The 24,801-nt window shown below is 51.0% G+C and overlaps 1 protein-coding gene across 1 annotated transcript in view; it reads right to left on the bottom strand.

The window, feature by feature from the left end:
* The window catches only part of COL23A1 (collagen type XXIII alpha 1 chain), a 322,070-nt gene that overhangs the window by 63,268 nt on the left and 234,001 nt on the right, over positions 1 to 24,801 (bottom strand). The window contains exon 3 of the mRNA XM_077911224.1: positions 3,310 to 3,354. Coding sequence (XP_077767350.1) covers positions 3,310 to 3,354 — 45 coding nt within the window. The remainder of the gene's footprint in view (positions 1 to 3,309; positions 3,355 to 24,801) is intronic.

Here is a 24,801-nt window from a genome sequence, read left to right as displayed (position 1 = left end):
TCTCTGCAGGTTTAGCATGGGCACTAGCCAAGCAGCATTTGACTGCTTCCTTGTGTCTTCCTGGCTCCTAACATTTTATCCATCATTTGTCCACCAATCCCTCTTTCCCTCTTCCTCCTCCCTTTCCTCCTTCCTTCCTGTCAACAAGCATTTACTGACCATCTCCTGAGTGCCTAAGGGTCCAGTCCCGGTTCCAAGGAGCCTCTGCTTTGGTGGAGAAGGACAGGTGTGCAGGGATGCCTGGGTGGCTCAGTGGTTGAGCATCTACCTTCAGCTTAGGCCCTGGTCCCCGGGTTCTGCGATTGAGTCCCACATTGGGCTCCCTGCGTGGAGCCTACTTCTCCCTCTGCCTATGTCTCTGTCTGTCTCTCTCTCATGAAAAAATAAGTAAAATCTTAAAAAGAGAGAGAGAGAAGGACAAGTGTGCAGAGCAGACCACCACAACCAGGCACAGAGGTGCTGGGACAGAGGCAGATATCTGGGGATGGGGGAGATGGGGAGAGTGGATGTTCATGGGGAAAAGAGTGTCTGGATGGAAAAAGCATCCTGCCCAAGGTCCCTAGAAAGAGGACCCCAGAGTGCAAGAGTAGTGTTGGGCTTCTGAGGCTGAGAAATGGGGGAGATGAGAAATCTATTCCATTATGATGGAAGTGTGTAAACACTGTAGGGTTCTGGAGGCATTTCCAGGCAAAGACTCTCTCGGCCTGGGTCAGCTCTGTCTGTAGGTCCGTGGCGGCAGCTATAGCAGGAAGGCATCTTGGCCAGATATCAGTCCACCAGACAAAAAGAGCCCTTCTCTGTGAGATGCAGGAAAAGGCCTGGTTTGTACAAGGGAAGACACCAAAGTCAGGATGTGTGTGGATATGAAACTATCTGGAAATAAACAGGAGGCCCAGCCAAAGCTAATCTGAGAGGGACATCTGCTCTGTGCTGCTCACACCATTCCCCGAAAGGCAGAGAATTAGGATCCCGTGTGGGAAAGGGCAAGAGGGGGTGCTGTCCATCCCTTGGCCAGCTGCTGACCTCACACAAGACACTTATCCACTTGGAGCCTCAGTTTCCTTATCTGGAAAATGGGGATGATAACACATTCTTATCTTTTCCATGGCTCTGTGAGGGTCACATGAGATGAAGGCCTTCAGAGGACCCAGCACAGAGGCCCAACAAATCCTTGTCTTTCTTTGACTTTTAGATGTTTTTTTTTTTAAGTTTTTATTTATTTATGCATGAGAGACACAAAGAGAGAGGCAGAGACATAGGCAGGGAGAGAAGCAGGCTCCCTGCAGGGAGTCCAATGTGGGACTTGATCCCAGGACCTCGGATCATGCCCTGAGCTGACTGCAGATGCTCAACCACTGAGCCACCCAGGTGTCCCTGACTTTTAGATTTTTTTAAACTGGAGTCCTAATTCAAATGGATTTTTGAGTAAGCTGGGTAATATTATACTTTGTCCTAAAACAAGTCACTATGTATTCCTCATTTCCTTTCCTAAAGGACATCAGAAGCTACAATAAAATGCAACGAAACTTTTTACAAGAGTAGGAAAGAGAGCTGAGTCATGAAGTGTGTTGTGGAAAGCTGGTAGTGGTGTGTGTGTGTGTGTGTGTGTGTGTGTGTGTGTGTATGTGTGTGTGGCGGCGGGATTACACACAAAACCCAGAGTAAAGAGAAGTGCTAGCAACCAAACGCAAAATGGCCTCAGCTCTGGAAGTCAAAGTGTGCAGAGATCCATGAGGAGTGTTTCCTAGCAGTGAATTCTAGGGCGTTTATCTTGAAGTTCTCTACCTAAGGAATTAGATAGGGCAAGCAGGCAGTGGTACAGGGGCGGGAAGCCCATGCTGGTGCCAGGGAGAAGACTCTGAGGTCCAGAGAGAATGTGCTGCCCTGTTGCCCCCTGGGTTACAATCTGCCTGGGGTCCCATAGGGGCTGGGCTTCTCTGGCATCAGCTACTACGCTCTCCTGGTGAAGCTGCTTAGGAGCTGAGCATGTGTGCATTCATTCCTTCTCTGTCGTGTGGACGTGCTTCCCTGAGCCTGCGGGGTGCTGGGCTCTGCACTGGGTGCCGAAGACTCCGGGTGGGAGCCCCTAGCCGGCTGGGTCAGAGGAGGCTTTTTGGAGGAGATGCCTGAACTAGATGTAAGGACAAATAGTAATGAACTTGGACAGAGACTCTGGGTAGAGGAGGAGATATCATGGGCAGGCTCGGGGTGGGAGGCCCTGACCCCCAGGTAAGATTGGAGGGGGGGACATTGTGGGGTCAAGGATGCTGCCCTAGAGTCTGCATGGGGAGGCCGTGGCCGGAAGTCTCCCTGAGATGATGGGGAGCCTGAGAAGAGCATGTAGGGTGGCAGGTGCTGGGTTTGGGGTGGGCAACATTCAGCCCCCCGGCCCAGAGATGACTAGGAGGAGGTGTCATCAATATCATGGGGGAGCTGAAGCCACAGGGTGGCAGAAAGGACAGAAGAGGGCCACAGGCAGGCTTGTTTGAAAGTCAGGTAGGGTCCCAGGGAACAGGTAGAGAGGGAGGGGTGGGAGATGCGGGAGCAAACAGACTGGAGTTGAGCCAGGAACACGGGGGCAGGGCTGACAGTCAGGGTCAAGGAAGAGATGGCACAGGGGCACAGCGTCTGCCAGCATGGCCATGGGAGGTCAGAGGGCCTCTGGGCAAACTGATGTCGGTGGCAAGGCTGTGGAGGGACCAGAGGCCTGGGATGATGGAAGCTGAGGGTGTGGAGCAGGGGTGGGCACCAGGTAGGTCTAGAAGCTTCACGGCCACAGGGTAGGGGGTGTGCAGGGTGAGTGCATTTTGGGTGGAATGAAGGTGGCAGAAGGGAGGGGGCGGCAAGTATAGGTGAGTCTGCGGGCTGAGTGTCAGGACAGTGGAGGAGTCCCCTCCTGGGACTGTGTCTGGGGAAGGACAGTCCAGGTCTGGGGAGGGCAGGGGATGCACCCAGCAGGCCAGTTCATTGTGCGGAGGGACCCCTGGTAGAGACAGGGGCTGGTGGAACCATCACTAGCTCCCACAAAGGGAAGAGGATGTTTCAGGGGCTGACAGTGACCTTTGGGAGTGGCCAAGGGCGCAGAGGGACTGTCACTGGAAGCACAGATGCGGAGAAGCCAAGGTAGACAGTGTTGGAACCTGGGGCTTAGGGGACAGTGGCCAGCTGTGAGGGAGAGGAAGGCCCGGCCCCGGGGTCCAAGCATCCCAAGTTACGAGGAGGAACAGGTACTGGCACCTGCGGCCGGGTGTCAGGCCAAGGGCGGACTTGCTGGCCTGGGTTTGGAAATCAAGAAAACCAAGGACTCACCAGGGTCGCCTCTTCTTCCAGCCTTGCCACGCCGTCCGGGAGGGCCTGGGCAGGAGAACAAGACACCGGTTGAGAAGGGAAGCCAGGGGATTTGAGCACAGCCCACCCAGCCCTGTGCCCCTGCTGGCCACACAGAAACATGTCGTGGCCTTCCAAATACCCGAACTCGGGAACAAGAGGCACTGTCTTGTCCACTGCCTGTCCCTCCTCCACCACCTGGAACTTTCCGTACCTCCCTCCCCCAGAGCCCAGGGGGGAGCTGCTGATGAATTGCTCATGTTTTATGGCACTTAAAATCCACACCAATGTGCGATGGCCTGTGTCCACAGATTTGCTTTTTTAAGATTTTATTTTTTTATTCATGAGAGACACACAGAGAGAGCAGAGACATAGGCAGAGGGAGAAGCAGGCTCCATGCAGGGAGCCTGATGTGGGACTTGATCCCAGGACCCTGAGCCAAAGGCAGAAGGTCAACCACTAAGCCACCCAGGGGCCCCCATCTTAGCCATTTTTAAGTGAACAGTACAGAAGTGTTAACTGTACGCATGTTGTGCAAACAGAGCTCTAGAACCTTTTCATTCTGGAAGATTTGAAATTCTATCTGTGCAACAACTCCCCTTTCCCTATCTTCCAGCCCCTGGCAACCACCACTCTATTTTGTTTCTAAGAGTTTGCTTATTCTAGGCATCTCATTTAGGGGCAATCATACAGCATTTTTTTGTGACTGGCTTATGTCACGTTGCATAATGTCCTCAAAGTTCATCCATGTGGTAGCAAGTGACAACTTCCTTCTTTTTAAGGCTGAATAATATTCCACCGTATGCATACACCATGTTTTCTTTTTTTTTTAAGCTTTCAAAGGCTTTAATTAATTAATTAATTGGCTTTTATTTATTTATTTATTATTAATTGGAGTTCAGTTTGCCAACATATAGCATAACACCCAGTGCTCATCCCGCCAAGTGCCCCCCTCAGTGCCCATCACCCAATCACCCCAACCCTCCGCCCACCTCCCCTTCCACTACCCCTTGTTCATTTCCCAGAGTTAGGTGTCTCTCATGCTCTGTCACCCTCACTGATATTTTCACTCATTTTCTCTCCTTTCCCTTTATTCCCTTTCACTATTTTTTACATTCCCCAAATGAATGAGACCATATAATGTTTGTCCTTCTCCGATTGACTTACTTCACTCAGCATAATACCCTCCAGTTCCATCCACGTTGAAGCAAATCGTGGGTATTTGTCGTTTCTAATGGCTGAGGAATATTCCATTGTATACATAGACCACAGCTTCTTTATCCATTCATCTTTCGATGGACACCGAGGCTCCTTCCACAGTTTGGCTATTGTGGCCATTGCTGCTAGAAACATCGGGGTGCAGGTGTCCCGGCGTTTCATTGCATCTGTATCTTTGGGGTAAATCCCCAACAGTGCAATTGCTGGGTCGTAGGGCAGGTCTATTTTTTACTCTTTGAGGAACCTCCACACAGTTTTCCAGAGTGGCTGCACCAGTTCACGTTCCCGCCAACAGTGCAGGAGGGTTCCCCTTTCTCCACATCCTCTCCAACATTTGTGGTTTCCTGCCTTGTTAATTTTCCCCATTCTCACTGGTGTGAGGTGGGATCTCATTGTGGTTTTGATTTGTATTTCTCTGATGGCAAGTGATGCGGAGCATTTTCTCATGTGCATGTTGGCCATGTCTATGTCTTCCTCTGTGAGATTTCTCTTCATGTCTTTTGACCGAGTTCAAAAAGGGTGTTGCCTGTGTTCTCCTCTAGGATTTTGATGGAATCTTGTCTCACATTTAGATCTTTCATCCATTTTGAGTTTATCTTTGTGTATATGTAAGAGAATGGTCTAGTTTCATTCTTCTGCATGTGGATGTCCAATTTTCCCAGCACCATTTATTGAAGAGACTGTCTTTCTTCCAGTGGATAGTCTTTCCTGCTTTGTCGAATATTAGTTGACCATAAAGTTGAGGGTCCACTTCTGGGTTCTCTATTCTGTTCCACTGATCTATGTGTCTGTTTTTGTGCCAGTACCACACTGTCTTGATGACCACAGCTTTGTAGTACAACCTGAAATCTGACATTGTGATGCCCCCAGATATGGTTTTCTTTTTTAAAATTCCCCTGGCTATTCGGGGTCTTTTCTGATTCCACACAAATCTTAAAATAATTTGTTCCAACTCTCTGAAGAAAGTCCATGGTATTTTGATAGGGATTGCATTAAACGTGTAAATTGCCCTGGGTAACATTGACATTTTCACAATATTAATTCTTCCAGTCCATGAGCATGGAATATTTTTCCATCTCTTTGTGTCTTCCTCAGTTTCTTTCAGAAGTGTTCTGTAGTTTTTAGGGTATAGATCCTTTACCTCTTTGGTTAGGTTTATTCCTAAACACCACGTTTTCTTCATCTATTCATCTCATCAGGTGATGGATGCTTGGGTCGCTTCTACCTCTTGACCATTGTGAACAGTGCTGGGATGGACAGGGGTGTACAACCATCGCCTCAATATCCTCTTTCCATGGGATGCCTGGGTGGCTCAGTGGTTGAGTGTCTGCCTTTGGCTCAGGGCGTGATCCCCGGGTCCTGGGATTGAGTCCCACATCGGGTTCCCCATGGGGAGTCTGCTCCTCCCTCTGCCTCTCTCCCTGTGTCTCTCATGAATAAATAAATAAAATATTTGAAAAAAAATCCTCTTTCCAATGCTTTTGGATATATATCATACAGCAATTCTAGTTTTACTTTTTGGAGGTACCTCCGTACTGCCTTCTGTGCTGATACCACCATTTTACATTCGCACCAACGAAGGCCTCAATTTCTCCATAGCTTCACTGACACTTGTTAGGCTGCCCTAATGGGTATGATGTGATATTGCATTGTCATTTTAATTTGCATTTCCTTAATAATAATTAATGATGTTGAGCATCTCCTCTTAGACCTGTTGGCTATCTGTATGTGTGTCTTCTTTGGAGAAATGTTTATTCACTGTCCGTTTTTTAGTTGGATTTTTGTCATTGTTGAGTGACAGAGTTTCATATTCTGGATATTAACCCCTTATCAAGCACATGGTTTGCAAACATCGTCTCCCATTCTATAGGTTGTCTTTGTGCTCTGTTGATGGTTTCCTTTGCTGGTTGGAAGTTTTTAAGCTTGAGGTGGTCCATTTTATCTATTTTTGCTTTTGTTGCCTTTTTAACCTTCTGAGTTAATTTTTGTCTATAGCGTGAGGTAAGGGTCCCACTTCAATTCTTTTGCATGCAGATATTCAGTTTTCCCAACACCACTTGTTTAAGAGACTGTCTTTTCCCGACTATACAGCCTTGGCACCTTTGTTGAAGATCATTTGACCATCTAAGTGATATAGCCCTGAATATTGAGAGCAGAAATTAATGCCAGTTACATGGCTCTTGTTTTCCCTTAATACCAGACACAGACCTTGAGTTTTGTGCTGGAGTCACCCATGGGCCATGTTGACTTGGCATGGCTGAGATTCTGGCATTCTCATAACAGACAACAGCTCCTCACACTGGCGAGGGACTTGCAGCTTATGGAGGACCTCCAGGTCTGTAACCTCAGTTGAGGCCTGCTCACGCCCATACCACTGGGTCACTGTCCAACTTGACATCTCCATGTGGATCTCACCAACATCTTGGGCCTGTTGTGGCTGAAACATACATCCTGGTCTCCTTCCCAGCTGGTGTGTGCAGCAGGCCTGGTGTTAGGCTTTTTTTCCTCTCTGGGCACATCTGTTTTCAGGGAGAGTGAGGGTGTGGGAACAGGAACCCCACTGGCACACAGAGCATCATGCTTCTCTGCTTGTAAGAGGAAAAAGGCCCACTTTCACTCACAAGGCCCAGTGCGTTGGTCAGGTCACTGGCTTCCAGGCTTTCACCAGGCCACAGAAGCTCATGCTTGGCTCAGCAAGCTTCAGCAAGCACGTTTGGCCTCAGACTGAGGGGGGACATGGCAGGAGGGGGGTCTCACAAGTGGGAGAGTAAGACAGGCTCTTCCTGGGTCTGAAAGCTAGAGCACACCATGGTTTCCTGCTGGTCATTACTGGGCATGACTGTAAAATTCTCTGTCTGTGTAACTCAAGCCAGATGAAGATATTTGCCTTCATTGAGGCAGCTGAACTAATGGATTTGTCTGGTGGTTCTCCTGGGTGGCATGGTTAGGCAGAAGGCCCAATGAGGAGGGGTGCTAGCAGGCGAGCAGCTGCCTGGGCAGGGTGCAGCTGCCCGGGCTCTGCCTCCCAGAGCCTTTGGGGAAGTTTCCAGCAGGCCTGGAGTGGGGTAAGGCCCAGATATCCCTGGGCATCCTGGGGCTGCAGGCTCATGAGGCTGGGTGGGACTCCCAATTGAAAGGGCCTAGGTAGAAAAAAGAGAATGAGCCTGATGCACTTGAACCCTCTCCAAGGCCAACCCAAACCAGACACTAGAGGCTGCAGCATGAACAACTCACACTCTGATGATTGGTCAACCCTTTGTGCAAACTAGCGAAAGCAGGCCCCTGGCCCAGTAGTTTGCCCCAGAACTTTCTCCTTGCTGTTTTTCTCCTTTTTCTTCCTTTGTCCAGTGGGAAAACTTCTCCCACTGCCAGCACACACTCAGACATTCAGGCTGCCCTGGGAGGCATCTGGGAATTTGTCTAGATTGGCCTGGTATGTACAGATGGGAAAAGTGAAGTTTTGAGGGGGAACGCAGGTCTTGCCCAAGGATGCTGTTGGAAAAGCTGTTCCAGCTGGAAAATCTGCATGTGATGAAGCCCAGGTCCTGCCCCACCTCCGCATGGGACCCACACAGTGGCATCTGTGAGGTGTCTTTCCAGTGGCTGTGTACAACAGACACCAACCAGAAGGTGGCAGCGCAATAGGAGAAAGACATGACTCATATGGCTGTCTGCCTGGAGTAGTTTACTCAACCTCTCTGGGCCTTAGGTTCCCAACCCACAAGGGTGGAATTTCAGGGGTGGCAGGATTATAGGTGCCGTGCAGAGCCATTAAACAGAAGGGCTGGCAGCGTTTCTACCAGCTGCACAAACGAGGGGCCTATTTGGGATCCCAATAAGTAACTGGCTGGATGGGCCTTTGGGTCTTTGGAACATGGGGGCACTGATGTAAATGGGCTCTTATGTGTCCCCCAGGGTGGGTAAAGCCTGACACAAAGCAGCTGCACTCCAGTGACTTTGTGGGCAGGGTTGGAATCCAGATGCAAGGCCAGTCTGAGGATTTTCCATGTTCCTCCTCGTGGCCTGCCTGCAGACTTAGAGATCAGGACGCATGGGCTGGGCATGGGGCTTCTCAAAGAAATCCTGAGGTTTCAGGCCAAGCCTGGGCTCCAGCCAGCTGCAAAATGACCATAGATGCCTACAACAACCATCTGCATAGTAAGTAACCACGGAGGATGAGGGTTTTCGCAAGCATTGTTTGAAGCCAGACAACATGGGGCCGTTTCTAACTCATAAAAATCTCATCTCTGGTTAGGCTAGAGAACTCACGCCACTTACCAGTGGGGTTCCAAAGCAGGGCCCGAGTGCCAACAGGCTCCTCTGGAGGTCTGAACTCTGGGGATGTGGCTCTCAAAGTGGTGGTCTCCTCAAGTGTAACTGGCACCAACCTCCCCTGGGACCCCTCTTCCAGCAACATCTGCCTTATTACAGCCCTGGGCCTGCCCACCTGGCCAGGTCACATGGGGGATAGCCTGCCCAGGCTCCAGTGGGTGGGGATGGGTGACCTGCGAGTCACCCAGTCCTCGGCCCTCCCCACGCTCTTCCCTCCTGCTGGCCCCTAAAGGCTGAGGCTTTTGCACAATTCATCTTATTGAGTCTATACACAGTTCTAGAAAGTGTTTTCATCTCTTTCCACTCTCTTCTCCTTCAAGACTGAGGAAAAGGAGGGGTACCCAGTAGCTCAGCGGTTGAGCATCTGCCTTTGGCTCAGGGCGTGATCTCAGGATCAAGTCCCGCATCGGGCTCCCTGCATGGAGCCAGCTTCTCCCTCTGCCTGTGTTTCTGCCTCTCTCTCATGAATAAATAAATAAAATCTTAAAAAAAAAAAAAAAAGAAATGCTCTTAGGGTCCTCAGCTCCCAAGGGCTGGAGCATGACCGTGAGTTCAGGTTGGCCTCTTGGAGACCACAGAAATGTTGTTGGCCGAGTGGCTGATGACCGTCCACAGTGGAGTGTCTCCTGAGAGCCTGGCACTGTGCAGGCCCAGGGACCGGCGGTGTCCCTGAGATCACACAGCAAGGAGACGGCAGAGCAGAGATTTAAACCCAGGTCTGTGTGACTCCAGCGCTTGTCTTCTGAACTCCTCGGTCGTTGTGACCAAGGCCAAGCTCTTCTCATCATCCCAGGGCGTGTCCAGAGCCTCCTGCAGCCTTCGGACCTGGCCCTTCTCATGGGCATCAGAGGCCCCTTTATCTGACCCTCTTCCCAGAACTCGGGGAGGGGCCTTGGGGTCTGGTCGCCTCCTTGTGGTCGCCTGAGGCCCTGGGGCCATCGTGGGAGTATGTGTTGAGCAGAGAAAGCAGAGGACGACCCTGGATGTGAGCTTCTGGGATCAGATCATTAAAACTTCTCCCCAAATAATTTTGTTTTCTAAGTTTCAGACCAACATTTGGGGAAGGGGAATGTTCTCTGTGCTCATTTCCTGCCTGGGCTCAAGAAGCCCTGTGTCCCTTGCAGAATTGGGGGACACCTCTGGAGGGGCCCGGGGGATATGGCCCTCCTGGAGGGGCTTTGCTGCCTGGAGTAGGTGGGCAGCTGGCAGATTGCTCAAGCATGGCTGGCACCAAGGGCCATGTTGTCCTCTGGGAATTAAAATCACTTAGCTTCTTACTCAGCAAATACAGCTCATTCCAAAAGGGGTTTATTGTTCCCACAGGCTCCACCATCCATCATGCCACGGGGAGCCCTGCTGCTTTTTGGAAGGTCCTGAAGCAGTTTGGAAAACCAATGCCACAGGCTGCTGGGGTGGTCGGGCAAGTGTGTGTTTGGGACCAGGGTTGTGTCCAGACTGGTGACAGATCCCTACAGCCCCGGTGACCAGATCTTAGCCTACTCAGATATTGTGCCATTCAGTGGCCTCAAATGTGAACACTGCTCTTTTCTCCAAAGGAGCTGATAATACTGATGGCCCCAGAGGCCCCCTGGCGGTATTAAAAACAACAGGTAGGCAACACCATTTATTGTCTGCTTTATGGTTGGTACTAATCTCGGTTCCACAGTATTAACCCATCTATTCTTCGCGTCGAACTTATGAGGACTTCATCAAGATAAGAAGCTTTTGCACAGCAAAGGATACAGTCAACAAAACTCAAAGACAACCTACAGAATGGGAGAAGATATTTGCAAATGACGTATCAGATAAAGGGCTAGTTTCCAAGATCTATAAAGAACTTCTAAAACTCAACACCAAAGAAACAAACAATCCAATCATGAAATGGGCAAAAGACATGAAGAGAAATCTCAAGAGGAAGACGTAGACATGGCCAATAAGCACGTGAGAAAATGCTCTGCATCACTTGCCTTCAGGGAAATACAAATCAAAACCACAATGAGATACCACCTCACACCAGTGAGAATGGGGAAAATTAACAAGGCAGGAAACCACAAATGTTGGAGAGGATGGGGAGAAAGGGGAACCCTCTTACACTGTTGGTGGGAATGTGATCTGGTGCAGCCACTCTGGAAACTGTGTGGAGGTTCCTCAAAGAGTTAAAAATAGACCTGCCCTACGACCCAGCAATTGCACTGCTGGGGATTTACCCCACAGATACAGATGCAATGAAACGCTGGGACACCCGCACCCCGATGTTTATAGCAGCAGTGGCCACGATAGCCAAACTGTGGAAGGAGCCTCAGTGTCCATCGAAAGATGATGGATAAAGAATATGTGGTCTAGGTATACAATGGGATATTCCTCAGCCATTAGAAACGACAAATACCCACCATCTGCTTCGACATGGATGGAACTGGAGGGTATTATGCTGAGTGAAGTAAGTCAATCGGAAAAGGACAAATATTATATGTTCTCATTCATTTGGGGAATATAAATAAGAGTGAAAGGGAATATAAGGGAAGGGAGAAGAAATGGGTAGGACATATCGGAAAGGGAGACAGAGCATAGAGACTCCTAACTCTGGGAAACGAACTAGGGGTGGTGGAAGGGGAGAAGGGCGGGGGGTGGGGGTGAATGGGTGACGGGCACTGAGGGGGGCACTTGACGGGATGAGCACTGGGTGTTATTCTGTATCTTGGTAAATTGAACACCAATAAAAAATAAATTTATTATAAAAAAAAACTTATGAGGAAAGCTACCATTGTCATCCCCATTTTATAGGCGAAACTGAGGCACAGACAGATGAACTGACCCTCCGAGTCAGTAGGTGGGGCCACACCGTGTAGACCATGAGTGTGAGCACCAAACCCTGCCATCTGCCTCCCTCACAAGGAGATGCTTGCTGGAGGGGACAGGGGCCAAACAGTCCACAAGTTCTAGAACCACTTCTTGGCATCTGTTATTATTATGTTTTATAAAACACTGGGAACCACACAAAATGGAAGTCGTCTGGGGAAGGCTCTCAGAGGCCTGGGAATTGAAGACAGAATTAAAAGGCCACATGCTGCCACAGGCACCGGAGCCCTGACGTGACCCGGCCGGAGGCTGGCATGCCCTCCTCACGCCATCCCAAGTGTCCGCTGTTTCCAGGCTGGTTCCTGTGTCTGAGTCAGGAGCGGCTTTAATAAAGTTTTAAAACAGGGTCAAGGAGTTCAGACCCATTACTCATGCCGGTGGCACACCAGGCCCAAGGGGGGCCTGGCGGGAAGGGCTCCGGTGAGGTGGGGACAGTAAGCCCCAGGAGGAAGACGGACACGCTGCCACACGCTGGGTGCTCCTGCCGGCTCTTTAATCCCGATCGTGACTCAGGGCTGTGGATGCGGACAGGGACGGAGACCCAGAGGAGGGTGCCCTGTCCTAGTCACAGAGCCAGTCAGGAGCCAAAAGTGGGGCTCAGGCCGGTCTGCCAGCACCCGCGCTGCCGCCCCCCCCAAGTGCCTTATTTTCAGGGAAAATGGACTGTGGTTTAGGTACCAGAGCTACAATTATGGGATGTCTCATCCAGAGGCAAGAGCAAGAAAGACCTAGAAAGAAGCAGAATGTGGGTGGATGAGGGCTTCCGGCTCCAAGTGATGGGGCTCACGGAAGGGAAGCTCCCGGGGCTTCTGTGTTGTAGCCTAGAGACTTCCAGGGACGTCCTGAAGGATCCTTTTGAGTAACAGGTGTAAGGCACGTAGGTAGCACATGTCGGGGCCACCCGGTCACAGGCCATTCCTTGGGCTTGGCAGAGCGCCTCCCCACTGCCCTCGGCTCAGATGACAAAAGCAGCAAAGCAAACTCTCATGAAGCTCAGAGGGGCTGGGACACACCAGGGCGCTTCCCTCCCACGGGGCTCAAGGCCACGAGAGCATCTCCAAAGGCTGAGGAGGCCTGGACCGGAAGGGGAGTGTAGGGAGAGACCCCAGAAAAGGGAGAGGACCTTCCTGGACTCCCGAAAGGTGGAGCTTGAGAGGTAGCCTGTATACGGAGAGAGCTGGGGCCCAGGCGAAGAAAGGTAATCGATCCTGAGAACCGTGGCTGCACCGGGGTGTACACCCGGGGCACTGGCCAAGGGTAGCTGGTGTTGGGTAGAAGAGCTTGGGGTGACCTCCGTCTGTGTCCGTGCACATCGGCATCTCCCCAGAGCCGATCACCTCCTGAGATCCTGTCTCCTGTTGGAGAACAGACTCCAGAGAGGCACACCTCAAATATACCAAATTCTTCCCCTTCCCATTCACCCCAAAGCCTTAATCACTGACATATGGGCCAGAGGATCCCTCCAGACTTAAGGAAGGCCAGGATTTATCGCTTTCAGAAGGAAAACATTCTTATTTTATTTCATGCTTAACTTAACAGATATTCGTGGGGGCTTTGATTTTCATGAGAATTTCTTCATACCCTGTGGGTTAAAAGCCCCACCCTGTGCCACGCAGAAGGTTCGAGAAAAGGGCCAGTGAGGATGGGCAGCTGGAGGCCTTTGGAACGTGGCCAGCATGGTGGTGGTGGGCACAGGCTTGGGGAGTGATGCTCAGGAAAAAAGCTGGCCACTCAGCATAAGCCACCTGCTCCAAGGTGACCTGACCCTGTGGGCACTGGACTGTGGACTCTTGGCTCCTTGGGACCGGAGAACCAAGCCCTCTGGAGGGAAAGGCATGCCAGCCCCTGGCAGGGCCTAGGGCACTTTAACTTCTGCATCTAGTAAAAACAGGGGCAGCTGGGCACTAGGATGACCAACCACTGCAGTGTGCGCAGGGCTTTTCTGGGACCCTCAGTGCTAAAACTGGGGCAGTCTGAGGCAAACTGGGATGGATGGTCATTCCAGCAGGCAGCCCGTGAGGAATGGGGCTCTCAACACTGCCCATATACCACCTGCTCACCCCCTCACTGCCCACCCTCTGCCACATGGCCTTCCTTCTGCTTCTCAAATCTGCCAGGCCTAGTCCTACCTCAGGACCTTTGCACGAGGCATTCCCTCTGCCTGGGCCTCTCACACATCTCTATGAAGCTGACTACTTGCTGTGCTTCCAAGACCCTTGCCCTGACCACTATCTAAAAGTGCCCTGCCCCCGGGGATGCTCTGTGATAGTTTCCTGTTTTCTTCTTTTAAAGGTCGTATTTATTTTTGAGAGAGTGTGAGAGAGAGGACAGGAGCAATGTGGAGAGGCAGAGAGAGAGAGAGAGGAGAAGTGGGCTCCTCACTGAGCACACTAGTCCCTTGTTACAGTGTCAGGGAGGGAGAAGTACTGTCCAAAGTCAAGTGCCCCCAGCCTGGTCTTGCTGACAGGACTTGGGTCTAAGGAACCCGCTCTGGCTTCCCAGACCACAAGCCGCAGAGGTGTGGGAGGATTCGTGGGGTCCCCCAAGGGCTTCTCCCAGCATCCTGGTCCACGAGGCCTCTCTTTTACCGTCCCACAGGGCCTCAGTGATTCACCCTTTGTTCCTCTTGAGCCCCAGGCCAGGGCTGAGGCACTCCCTGGAGACTTTCAGCTGGGTCTGACTGCCCTGGCCCTCATTCGCCGAGTCTGTCTTGCTCACAGGTGACTCCAGTGTTTTCCAGTTGCACTGTCTCTTATAAAGCAGGGGCTCCCTGCCCTTTGGTGCTGCTAGGGCCTACCGGGGGGTCAGGAGGTCACACGGGCCCTAGCTGGGACTGCCATCTCCGCACACGCAGAGGGGCGAGGGGGCAGGAAGGCCCGAGTACTCTGACACCTGCAGTTCCTCTTCCTGGCCCTCGGGGGTGGTCGGCCACAGTGTCCAGTTGTGTTTGAGGCAGCATTATTGTCCAAACAGCTTCACTGAGATATAATTCACATACCATATAATTCATTCAATGGCTTTGGTATATTATATTTTTAAATACTTTTCTTCTTTCTTTTTTTTTAAGATTTTATTTATTCATGAAAGACACAGAGAGAGAGGCAGAGACACAGGCAGAGGGAGAAGCAGGTTCCCTGTGGGGAGCCCGATGTGGGACTCGATCCCAGGACCCCGGGATCACAACCTAAGCTGAAGGCAGACACTCAACCACTGAGCCACCCAGGCATCCCCATTTTTCTTATTTCTTAAAAAATTGTGATGGGGTGCCTGGGTGGCATGATTGGTTGAGTGTCTGACTCTTGGTTCTGGCTCAGATCATGGTCTCAGGGTCATGGGATCGAGCCCCCATGCTCAGTGGGGGCTCTGCTTGAGGCTTCTCTGTCTCCCTCTTCCTCTCCCTCTGCCCCCCCAACTTGTGCTCTCTCTTTAAAATGAATAAATAAATCTTTAAAAAATTGTGGTAAAATACACATAAAACTTAGCATCATAACCATCATGAAGATTCAGTTCAGTGACATTCAGAATGTTCACACTGTTGTGCAACCATCACCACCACCCGTCTCTGGAACTCTCTGGTCTTGCAAAACAGAAACTCTGTCCCCATTAAGCACTGACTCCCCATCCCCCACCTGGCAGGCCCTAGAACCCTTTCCATCTCTATGGATTTGCCTGCTCCAGGTCCACCCTATGAATGGGATCACATAGGATCTGTCCTTTTGTGACTGGCTTATTTCAGTTAGTCTAATGCCCTGAAAGTTCATTTAGGTTGTACCATGTGTCAGAAGTTCCTTTTGGGGACACCTGGGTGGCTCAGTTGGTGAAGCATCTGCCTTTGGCTCAGGGCATGATCCTGGGGTCCTGGGATAGAGCCCCGCATCAGGCTCCCAGCTCAGCGGGGAGTCAGCTTCTCCCTCTGCCTATGCTACTCCCCCTGCTTGTGCCCTTTTTCTCTTTTTCTCAAATAAATAAATAAATAAAATCTTAAATAAAAGAAATTCCTTCCTTTTAAAGGCTGAATAATATAGTCTACTGCATGTGCATACCACATTTCATTATTATATATATTTTTTAAACACCACCAACTTATACATAACATAAAATTTGCCTTTTAGACTAATTTTCAGCATGCAGTTCAGTGGCATTAGGCACATTCATAACATTGGGCAACGATCACCGCCGAAATTTCCTTTCAGAAATTTCTTCTTTCCCAGAAGAAACTCTATATCCACTAAGCATGGACTCCCCAGTCCCCCTCTGTCCCAGCCCCCCATAACTTGGAAGCTATTTCCTTTTTTTTTTTTTTTTTTTAGCGGAAGCTATTTCCTATCTATGATCTGCTTGTTCTAGATATCTAGACATTTCACAAACATGGAACCGTATAGGATTTGTCCTTTTTGTGTCTGGCTGATTTCACTTGGTGTGATGTCTTCAGTGCTCACCCAGGTTACCCCACTGTTAGAACCTGAACACGTGTCCCTCCAGAATTCAGATCTTCAGACCCCAAGCCGCAGTGTGACGGCATTAGGAGGCGGACCCCAGGTCCCGCGCACAGCTCCTGCTCAGGCTTCTGCAATGAGGAGATGTTACTGCCACTCTGGCTGCTCCCAGAGCCCTGGAGAGGGGCACTCAGATGCCACAGGGAGCAGGGAAGGGGGCTCCTTGCTGTGGACCTGTCATATGCCGGGAAGTGTGCCAAGCACCCCCGCCAACAAGGTGGCAGCTATTTGACCCTGCAGATGAATTAAAAGATGGCTTCGAGAGAAGAAACGTGTCCCAAGTCACACAGCTGGTGTGTGGCAGAGCTGGGATTCAAAGCCAGCTGTGTCCAATTCCAAAGCACTTGATTTTTTTTTTTTTTAAAGAAAAAGAAATGGGTTGTGCTTGAGGCTTGTGCTTGAGGCTTCTCTCATCTATTCACAAGCTATTGTCTGGCTAGAGACCCTGGGTGTCTCCAGACTCACGCAGCTCCTTTGCCATCCTAGGTCTGGTACTGCTGTGTCGAGGTGGGAGGGCTGGGGTTATTTTTGAAAGTGCTGGCGATACTCCGTGCTATCCCTAGTCTCAGATTCAGTGGGACTGGGGTGGCCCAAGAATTTGCATTTTTAAAATATCTTATTTATTTATTCATGACAGGCACACAGAGTGAGGCAGAGACACAGGCAGAAGGAGAAGCAGGTTCCCTGCAGGGAGCCCGATGTGGGACTCATCCCAGGACCCCGGGATCACCACCTGAGCTGCAGGCAGATACTCAACCACTGAGCCACCCAGAGGGGACCCAAGAGTTTTCATTTTTAATAAGTTCTCAGGGTAGAACAAACACACTCAAAAACCAATGCATTTCTTCTCTCTCTCTTTCAACATCATTTTCTCTCCTACAAAATATTTCAAGCCTCATGTACTTTTCACAATGCCATGTCGCGCTCTGCATGCTCAGGGGATGGGAGGCTGGAGTCAAGTTGTGAGTTTATAAAACCCCAGGACACCTGTTCTTGACTCATAAACCACCAGAGATTATTTCTACTCCTGCTACTGTTAGGAAATGTAAGCATTTTCTGTGTGCCAGGTGCTGTTCTGAGCTCTGTTATGCTAAGTCTCATGAAATTTTCGTAGCCACCCTCTTTCTCATCCTATCGAGGAGGAAACTGTACCCAGAGAGGGCAAGTCATTAGCATGAGGTCACACAGCACCAAGTGGCAAGGCCAGAATTTGGTCCAGGGTGGTCTGGTGCACGAGTTCATGCTCTGAGCCACAGGCTATTCAGAAGGTCCTCACCAGTTCTGGTGGAAACTGGCTGAACAGCCCAAACCAAGGTCCTCATTCCCTGTCCCCACCTCATTTCTCCATCTGAACCCCCAGGCTCTTTGAATGGCATCATCGTCTACCCTGTAGACCCTGGGAATGCAGGTGGATGTACCTGTTCATACCTCCTGAGCACTGTCTCAGAATATGAAAGGCCACAGGGTGTTGCTCTGTGTGGCTGACCATGTCTCGGCACTGTGCTGGCACTTTCCATGTCTTACTGGAAGCCCCACAACAGCCCCATGTGACAGACGCTATTATGCCCATTTCACAGATGTGGAACCGTGACATTAAGGGGTTAGGTAACACTCCCCAAATCACAGTCAGGAAGAGAAAGACCCATTGTCCCCTTTCTGTCCTTGTGGGGTCCTGTGCCAGCATCTCTCCATGGGTTGATGGTCACATTTCTGTGACCATCATTCTTTTCTTTTCTTTTTTTTTTTAAATATTTTATTTATTTATTCATGAGAAACACAGAGAGAGGCAGAGACCTAGGCAGAGGGAGAAGCAGGATCCCTGAGGGGAGCCTGATGCAGGACTCGATCCCCAGACTCCAGGATCATAACCTGAGATGAAGGCAGACGCTCAATCACTGAGCCACCGAGATGATGCTCCAAAAGGTTAAAAGTTTCTTTTAAATGTTTGAAAGGAACATCAAAGACACCTGGTTTCTGGGAAAAACTCCTAGCTGTGTGACTTGCCCTGGGCAGGTCATGTTTCTTCCTTCAGCCTTTATCATCTGTTCCATGGAGATAATACCAACCAACCTTCCCCATTTCTTCTCATTCTCTACCTGGCAGTCAGGGCACACATCTGATCATACCACTTCCCTTTCAAGCCATCCACAGGCTCTCCACTTCCTTGGGACATAGTCTGAGCTCCTTGGCCAAAGTCTTTCCAGGCTGAGCCAGACGTGCCTCTCTAGCCACTCTCGACTTGTCCTCCATACATCACTCTTGGCCCACCTTTTGCCAGAACACCTGGCCCCGGACACACTACAGCTCCTGAACTGTGTTGCTCATGCCTCCAATGTCCCTTCTCTCATTTCTTGCCAGAAAACCCCTAGTCATCCTTCAAAACCCACTTAAGACATGGACTGTCTTCTGGGAAGTCTTTGTGGCTGCCTACCCTTGAGCCAGGGGACTAAGTGCCATAGTACTTAGTGCACTGAAATGGAGACATCTTCCCATCTGTTTCTCTGTCAGACTAAGCCCCATGAAGCAGAGACCACATCTAGCTTGCCTTGGTCCTCTGAGAACCAGGTCGAGGCCTGGGCCAAATGCAGCTAAACTGGACCAAGGTGGATGGTCACCAGTGGCCCCATCAAGAGGCTCTGGATTCTGGGGTGTCCACCAGCAGCTTGTGTCTGGGTCTGATCCCCAGACACTGGGCACTGGGAAAGGAAAAGACACAATCTTTATTGTTAAGCACCTGTACTTGTCCCCCTCTGCCCTCTCAGGCTGGAAAATGCTTGTTCAGGAACTAAGGGCAAGGTCTTTCTAGCCAGGGCTGCTGGAAACCACTCAGGGCAGATGTAACCCAGGGAAACTGCTCTTAACCACTCTTCAGGGAGAGCCTGGAGCCCCCAGATAATTAGCCACATGTGTGTGGGAGACAGGCCTGTTTTTTTTCCCCAAGGATTTATGAGAAGGGGGAGTATTCTCATTGACCTCCATTTCAGGAAAGGCCTCTTTCTGGAACACTTGCCGAATATTCCATCAACAGGAAGGCACATATGCTCGCAGTCTGCCTGCTTGACATCGTCATGCCCGGCATATGTTTCTTGTCTCATGTGCATTTTAGCACTCGCGGTGGGGACCGCGTATATTTCTGAGGGTCCCTAAACACAGCTCTGAATGAGGCACTTAGAATTTACCGAAACTTCCTGAAAACCATCTCTGCTCTTTCCAAATATACTTGGAAGTGGAGTCAAAGTTTATTTAGAGAAAAAAAAATTTTTTTTTTTAAACAGAAAGAGAGGGTCTGTGAATTCTTCCTTGCCAGCCCTCCTCCTTGGGACCCTGAGTAAACTCCCTCGGCTGACAGACCCCGACATCCGTAGGTGGACGCGTGCACGTGGGTCATCTGTCTGCTCAGACGGTTCTCTGAGGTCGCCCTCTGTTTACTCACTTGTCCTGCTGCTTCTCCCTTCTCCCTCCACCCCGCTGTCTTTCTTTCCCTTCTACTCAGGCACTGCTTCCTCATTTTTTAAAAAAGGTTTTATTTATTTATTAGAGACAGACAGAGAGAGAGAGAGGCAGAGGGAGAAGCAGCCTCCATGCAGGGAGCCTGATGTGGGATTCGATCCCTAGTCTCCAGGATTATTCCCTGGGCTGAAAGCGGCACTAAACCGCTAAGCCACCGGGGCGGCTGGGGCTGCTGGGGCTGCCGGGGCTGCCCGCACTGCTTCCTCATTATGATTCATCCATCCGCTTAGTCTCTGTTGAAAAATGCCTCAGTACATTGTGTCAGGTGAATGATCGACTTTATTCATCCAGGTGATCGGAGGTCCATCTGGATGTTGGTTGGTCCATTCATCCATCCACTGAGCCATCCATCTATGTTTATCCATCCTTTCACTCATCCACGCATCCAACATTAACCCACTCTCTGCTGGGCACTGGGGATGCACATCAGGAGCTGGGAGGCGACACGCAAGCAGCCAATCACAGCACAGCATGTGGAGTGACGTTAGGGGGATGTACAGGTGCGGCGGGGCCGGAGAGCTGGGCACGGATGCCTGGGAGCAGTGCGGGTACAGAAGGGAAGACAGGGTCATGCACAAGAGGCAAACCTGCTCTCCCTCCCTGGGGCTCCCAGAACCCACAGAGCAGCAGCTCAGAGTCAAGGCCACTCCCTGGTCTGAAACTCCACCTGTGCCTCATAGACATGTTCTGTTAGAAACAGCCTTCCTGACTGGGCCTGTTCACATGCGTCTCTCTTACTTGGTCCTTTGTCAATCCTGCACCTCTATTCTGCAGGGGAGGAAGCAGGGGCTCAGGGAGGGGAGGGGCCGATAAGACGAGACAGAGCCCACCTGCCACAGTGTGGGGACTGGAGGTCAGCCTGGGTAGCCCAGTGCAGCCACTGGCCAGGACAGCACCAGCCACCAGCCTCTCTGCTCCCCCTCTGAAGGCTTCCAGGCTGCTTGGGACTTGGGCTCCCCGCAGGTCCTAGAGCTAATGGGACGTCCCTAGCAGATGAATTGTGATCCCTCTCTCAGGAAGCCTATGGCTCAAAGTACCCCCCCACCCCCATCCTGCTATTTCATTGCCTCTTTTTTCCTGGCCTTGGGCCAAGGGGCTGGGAAAGAGGGCCTCGCTCACACAGCAGGGACCATGCATGACAAATTCCAGGCTCTGATCAGACCCTGGGCTCTAGATCCTGCACAGATAGTGGCCATGGTCCCAGAGAGAGCATTCTGGGAGCTAGCTTGCCCAACACTGCCCTGCCTGGATGAGCTTGGCAGGCAGCTCCTTTGCAGAGCCTCAGAAAGGAGGGAGTTCTCTTATATTTAAGTCTTCACAGAGGTCTTTAGCTTTATGTGGTACATTAATTAATTAATTACGTGGTTCAATTAACTTATTAAAGAAAACAACAACAGAAAAGTGCCATTTGGCAAAGATACACAACCTAAACCAACCACAATCAATGTTGGTCCTAGATGCTCAAAGAGGGAATGATCCTGTTAAAAAATTAAAGGAGGCTGCCTGGGAGTTAAAGACGGGAGTGGAGTGTATACATTTATCTCTATTAGGCCAGAAACCTGAGCTCCAAGAGCAATGAAGTCAGGAGAGGACACCCCAGCAGTAATATTTAGGAAGCTGGGAAGGAAACCTAGGAAGGAGGGGTTACTGCTGGTGCAGAAATGAAATAGCTGAAATTTTAAGCCAGCGATGGGGAACAACTCAAGGGGAACCAGCATGCCATGTAGAACATCCAAAGCTCAGGAGCTGAGAGCACCAGTCACCTGGTGAGCTAGAATCCAGACCAGGGGGTCTCGAATTATGGTCCAAATCTGTCCCCCTGCTGATTTCTGTATATAAAGTTTTATTAGGACACAGCCGTATCTTTATTTATGGACTGTCTATGGCTGCTTTTGTGCTATAGGGGCAGAGTCGATTTCATCAGAGATGATTTTGGATCTAGACAGTTGCCCTTCCTCGCACTGGGCAGCAGGCTGGGGGAATTATTTTCCAGAGACAGAAAACAGCATCTACCTGCAGGACGCCAGGCAGAGATGAGCAAGGAGGGCCATTAACAGAAAGTTTACAAATGGAATATGGGGGCCCCTACACCTCTCCTTCCTTAAAAAAGCTCTAGGATGCAGGCAACCAGGCCTTTGCTTCCAGATGAGAGGTGAAGAGCCTCTTCCTAAGGAATCTAATGAGGCCAGAGAAAGAGCCAGCCAGCTCCCAACCCTGTGACACCACTGCTGACCAGCCCCATCTGCATCCAAGGAACTGATGGTTGGCTTTCTTAGGTTTCCACCATGAGAAAGAAGTGCTGAAGCTGCTGGACATCTGAGAGGGCCTCTTGGTGAAAGATAGAGGCCAAAACACATGGAGAAAGGCAACTCAGAGGATGCAGATTTTCAAAACCAGGAAATCTAAACAATGACAGAAATAGGTTCAGAGAAGTGGTCCATATATCCATGTACAAGAGCAGAAGTCTATTACAAAGGAATACTCAGAGAACATTTGCATAAAATGCCTTGCAGATTGAAAACCTGAAGGCAAAGATGAGAATTGCATAAGAAATGGAGCTGCAAAAATATGGCTGGGGCCTGGGATAGGCACCTGTTGCAGTTCTGTGGGAGGAAGACGATAGGGTGTCCCAACCCAGGCAAGGAACTAGAGGCAGAAAGGGCATTCAGATGGCAGGACTGACCACTGATACCTTCTGCGGGGTGTGCAGGAAAACAGCCTGTGTGGGCAGGTCTGGCCTTAAGGGCTCCGGACTTGACTTCAGGCTCCCTGGTGCTGTCCACTCCAGTGCTGCCTCAAAGCCCCTTTGCCTGACAGGAAACCCTTTTCCAGGTGGCTAATTTCCAGTTGCAAGTGTCAGCTGGATCTTCTGCTCAGTCCCGTCAAACCCACCCGACGGTTCACCGCCAGGTTGATCTCCAAATTTTATGAAAATGATTTATTCACAGGTGAAAACCATATCTGGTTTCTTCTGTGGATGCCCCCATCAAGATGGAAATCTGCTGTGTCTGACTTCAGAATCCACCAGGGTCAGCTTGCATTTTTTTCTCTCTCTCTTTTTTAAAGATTTTATTTAAAGGTGGAAGGAGGAGCAGAAGGAGAGAGAGAATCTCCAGCAGACTCAACTCTGCGCATGGAGCCCAACACAGGGCTTGATCCCATGACCCTGAGATTGTGACCTGAGCTGAATTGAAGAGTTGGACGCTCAACCGACTGAGGCACCCAGGAGCTCCTCAGTTTCCATTTCTAAGACAAGTGGACAAAGCAAGCCTTGGTTCCAACTGGGCCTCTCAGATGGTGTGGGCTGGTTCCTGAGCCTGACTGCAGGAGAAAGCCCTGGAGACTCCTACTGTCCTGTGGCTTTCAGGGCTCACCGCTGTCCCTCCCCTTGAACATTATGAAGTACTGACTACCCGATGCACTGTCTCTGTGGGCTTTGCCTTCCATGGACTGATTCTGTCCTCAGTCCTCACAGCAAGCCTCTGCACACTGCCCACTCCTCTCTGTGTCACTCAGACCTTTCTGCTCATCCTATGTGCCCATCCCTGTTCCTACTTCCAAGGGGGTGGGGCTCTCTTCCTGGGAGGCCCTGCCCCCTCCTCATGACTGGCTCCTCTGTCATTTGGGTCATGGCACAAACGTCACCTCCGCAGGGTGGCACTCTCTGCGGGCCCTCCCTCACTGGCTCCCTGATCACCTGCCCTTTGCTGTGATTCATGCTATAAGAATGTAAGTTCCTTGACAGGACAGATCTTGTCTCAGGACCTGTCTCAGGTCCTAGTGCTTGGCATACAGTAGGAGCTCAGAAACACTTGTTGAACAAATAGGATGAGAAAACAGAGGCCAGTATGAAAATGACTTGCCCCAAATTGCACACTGGCAGAGGCCTGGGCACAGACCGGCTGTCACAGTATGCTGAGGCCAGTCCCCTCCCCTCACTTGGGTACTGGGTGTGGTAGCTTGGGGAGGCTTTGTGTGGTCATTGACTCTGATGAATGCCTCTTAGCTGAAGGAACCTTCTAGAAGGCAGAAATGTTGCTTCTGGGTTTCTCTTGCAGAGAGAGCTGCAGAGCCTGCAAACTAGGGAGCAAAGGGCAGGGGGTCCCAAGTGGAGGCCGTGAAGCCGCACAGGCCTGGGCTGAATCCCTGGGTAGCTCACCTTATCCCGCTGAGGCTCGGTTTCCTGGTCTGCAAGCCCAGGATCCCATGGCATCCACGTTCTTGAGTTGTGAGGCTTACATAAGACCTGCCACTCAAGCAATCCATCAATGTCGCAATCCATACCAGAGGCCGCTCCACCTTCCAGGGCCTGAGGCTCGGAACTCACAACCCTGCTCTGATGAGGGATCCTGGCCGTGCACCCCGGGGCTCCGCGAAGGGCCCCCAGGGAATCAGTGGCTTGGTGACAGGGTCCCCTGGGGCGGGGTCCTTAGGTGGGTGGGGCCCTAAGGACTGACACAGCCGCCATCAGGAGGGTGGGGCAGGCACGAGGGCCACAGGGCACCCGGGTTTGGATCCATACCCTTGGCTTCTCGATTTCCGGCAGAGCTGGGACATCTGCTTGGTGTTTCATCTTTTTAATCCCAGCTGTTATCAGCTGCTGGGAAAGAGCCGAGCCCAGTCTCCAAGCTGGCAGAACCTTCCTCTGAATTCCACGAAGAGAACAAAGAGTTCCCAAAGAGTGACACAGCTTCCCTGGGGGACCAGCCGGCAGGGTCAGCCTGGGAGGAAGCCACGTGCAAGCTGAGTGAAGACGCCTGGCCAGGAGTGGGCACAGCTGCCAGGAGCCCTGAACCAGGAGCCACCTCAGGCTCCGGGCGGCTGAGGCTGTCTTTCCCGTGAGCAATGCCATTGGGAACTCAGGAGCCTCCTGGAATGTGAAGTTCCTGGTCCGAGACCACCTCGGGCAAGGGGCTGGCTAGGGGCCTTGGCTAGGTCTCTCGGCTGGATGACCCCTGCCCTCCACCCCAGACACCAACACTACCTTCTTCTCCAGAGCTGGAGTGGTCAATGGTCATTTCCAGCCAGCTCAAACATCTCTGTCCACCCTCTGCACTTCTGG

The sequence above is a fragment of the Canis aureus genome, chromosome 10, assembly GCF_053574225.1.
Source record: "Canis aureus isolate CA01 chromosome 10, VMU_Caureus_v.1.0, whole genome shotgun sequence".
In the NCBI taxonomy this organism is placed as follows: Eukaryota; Metazoa; Chordata; class Mammalia; order Carnivora; family Canidae; genus Canis; species Canis aureus.
Note: the sequence above shows the minus strand (reverse complement) of the source record. Positions and strands in the feature narration are given on the sequence as shown.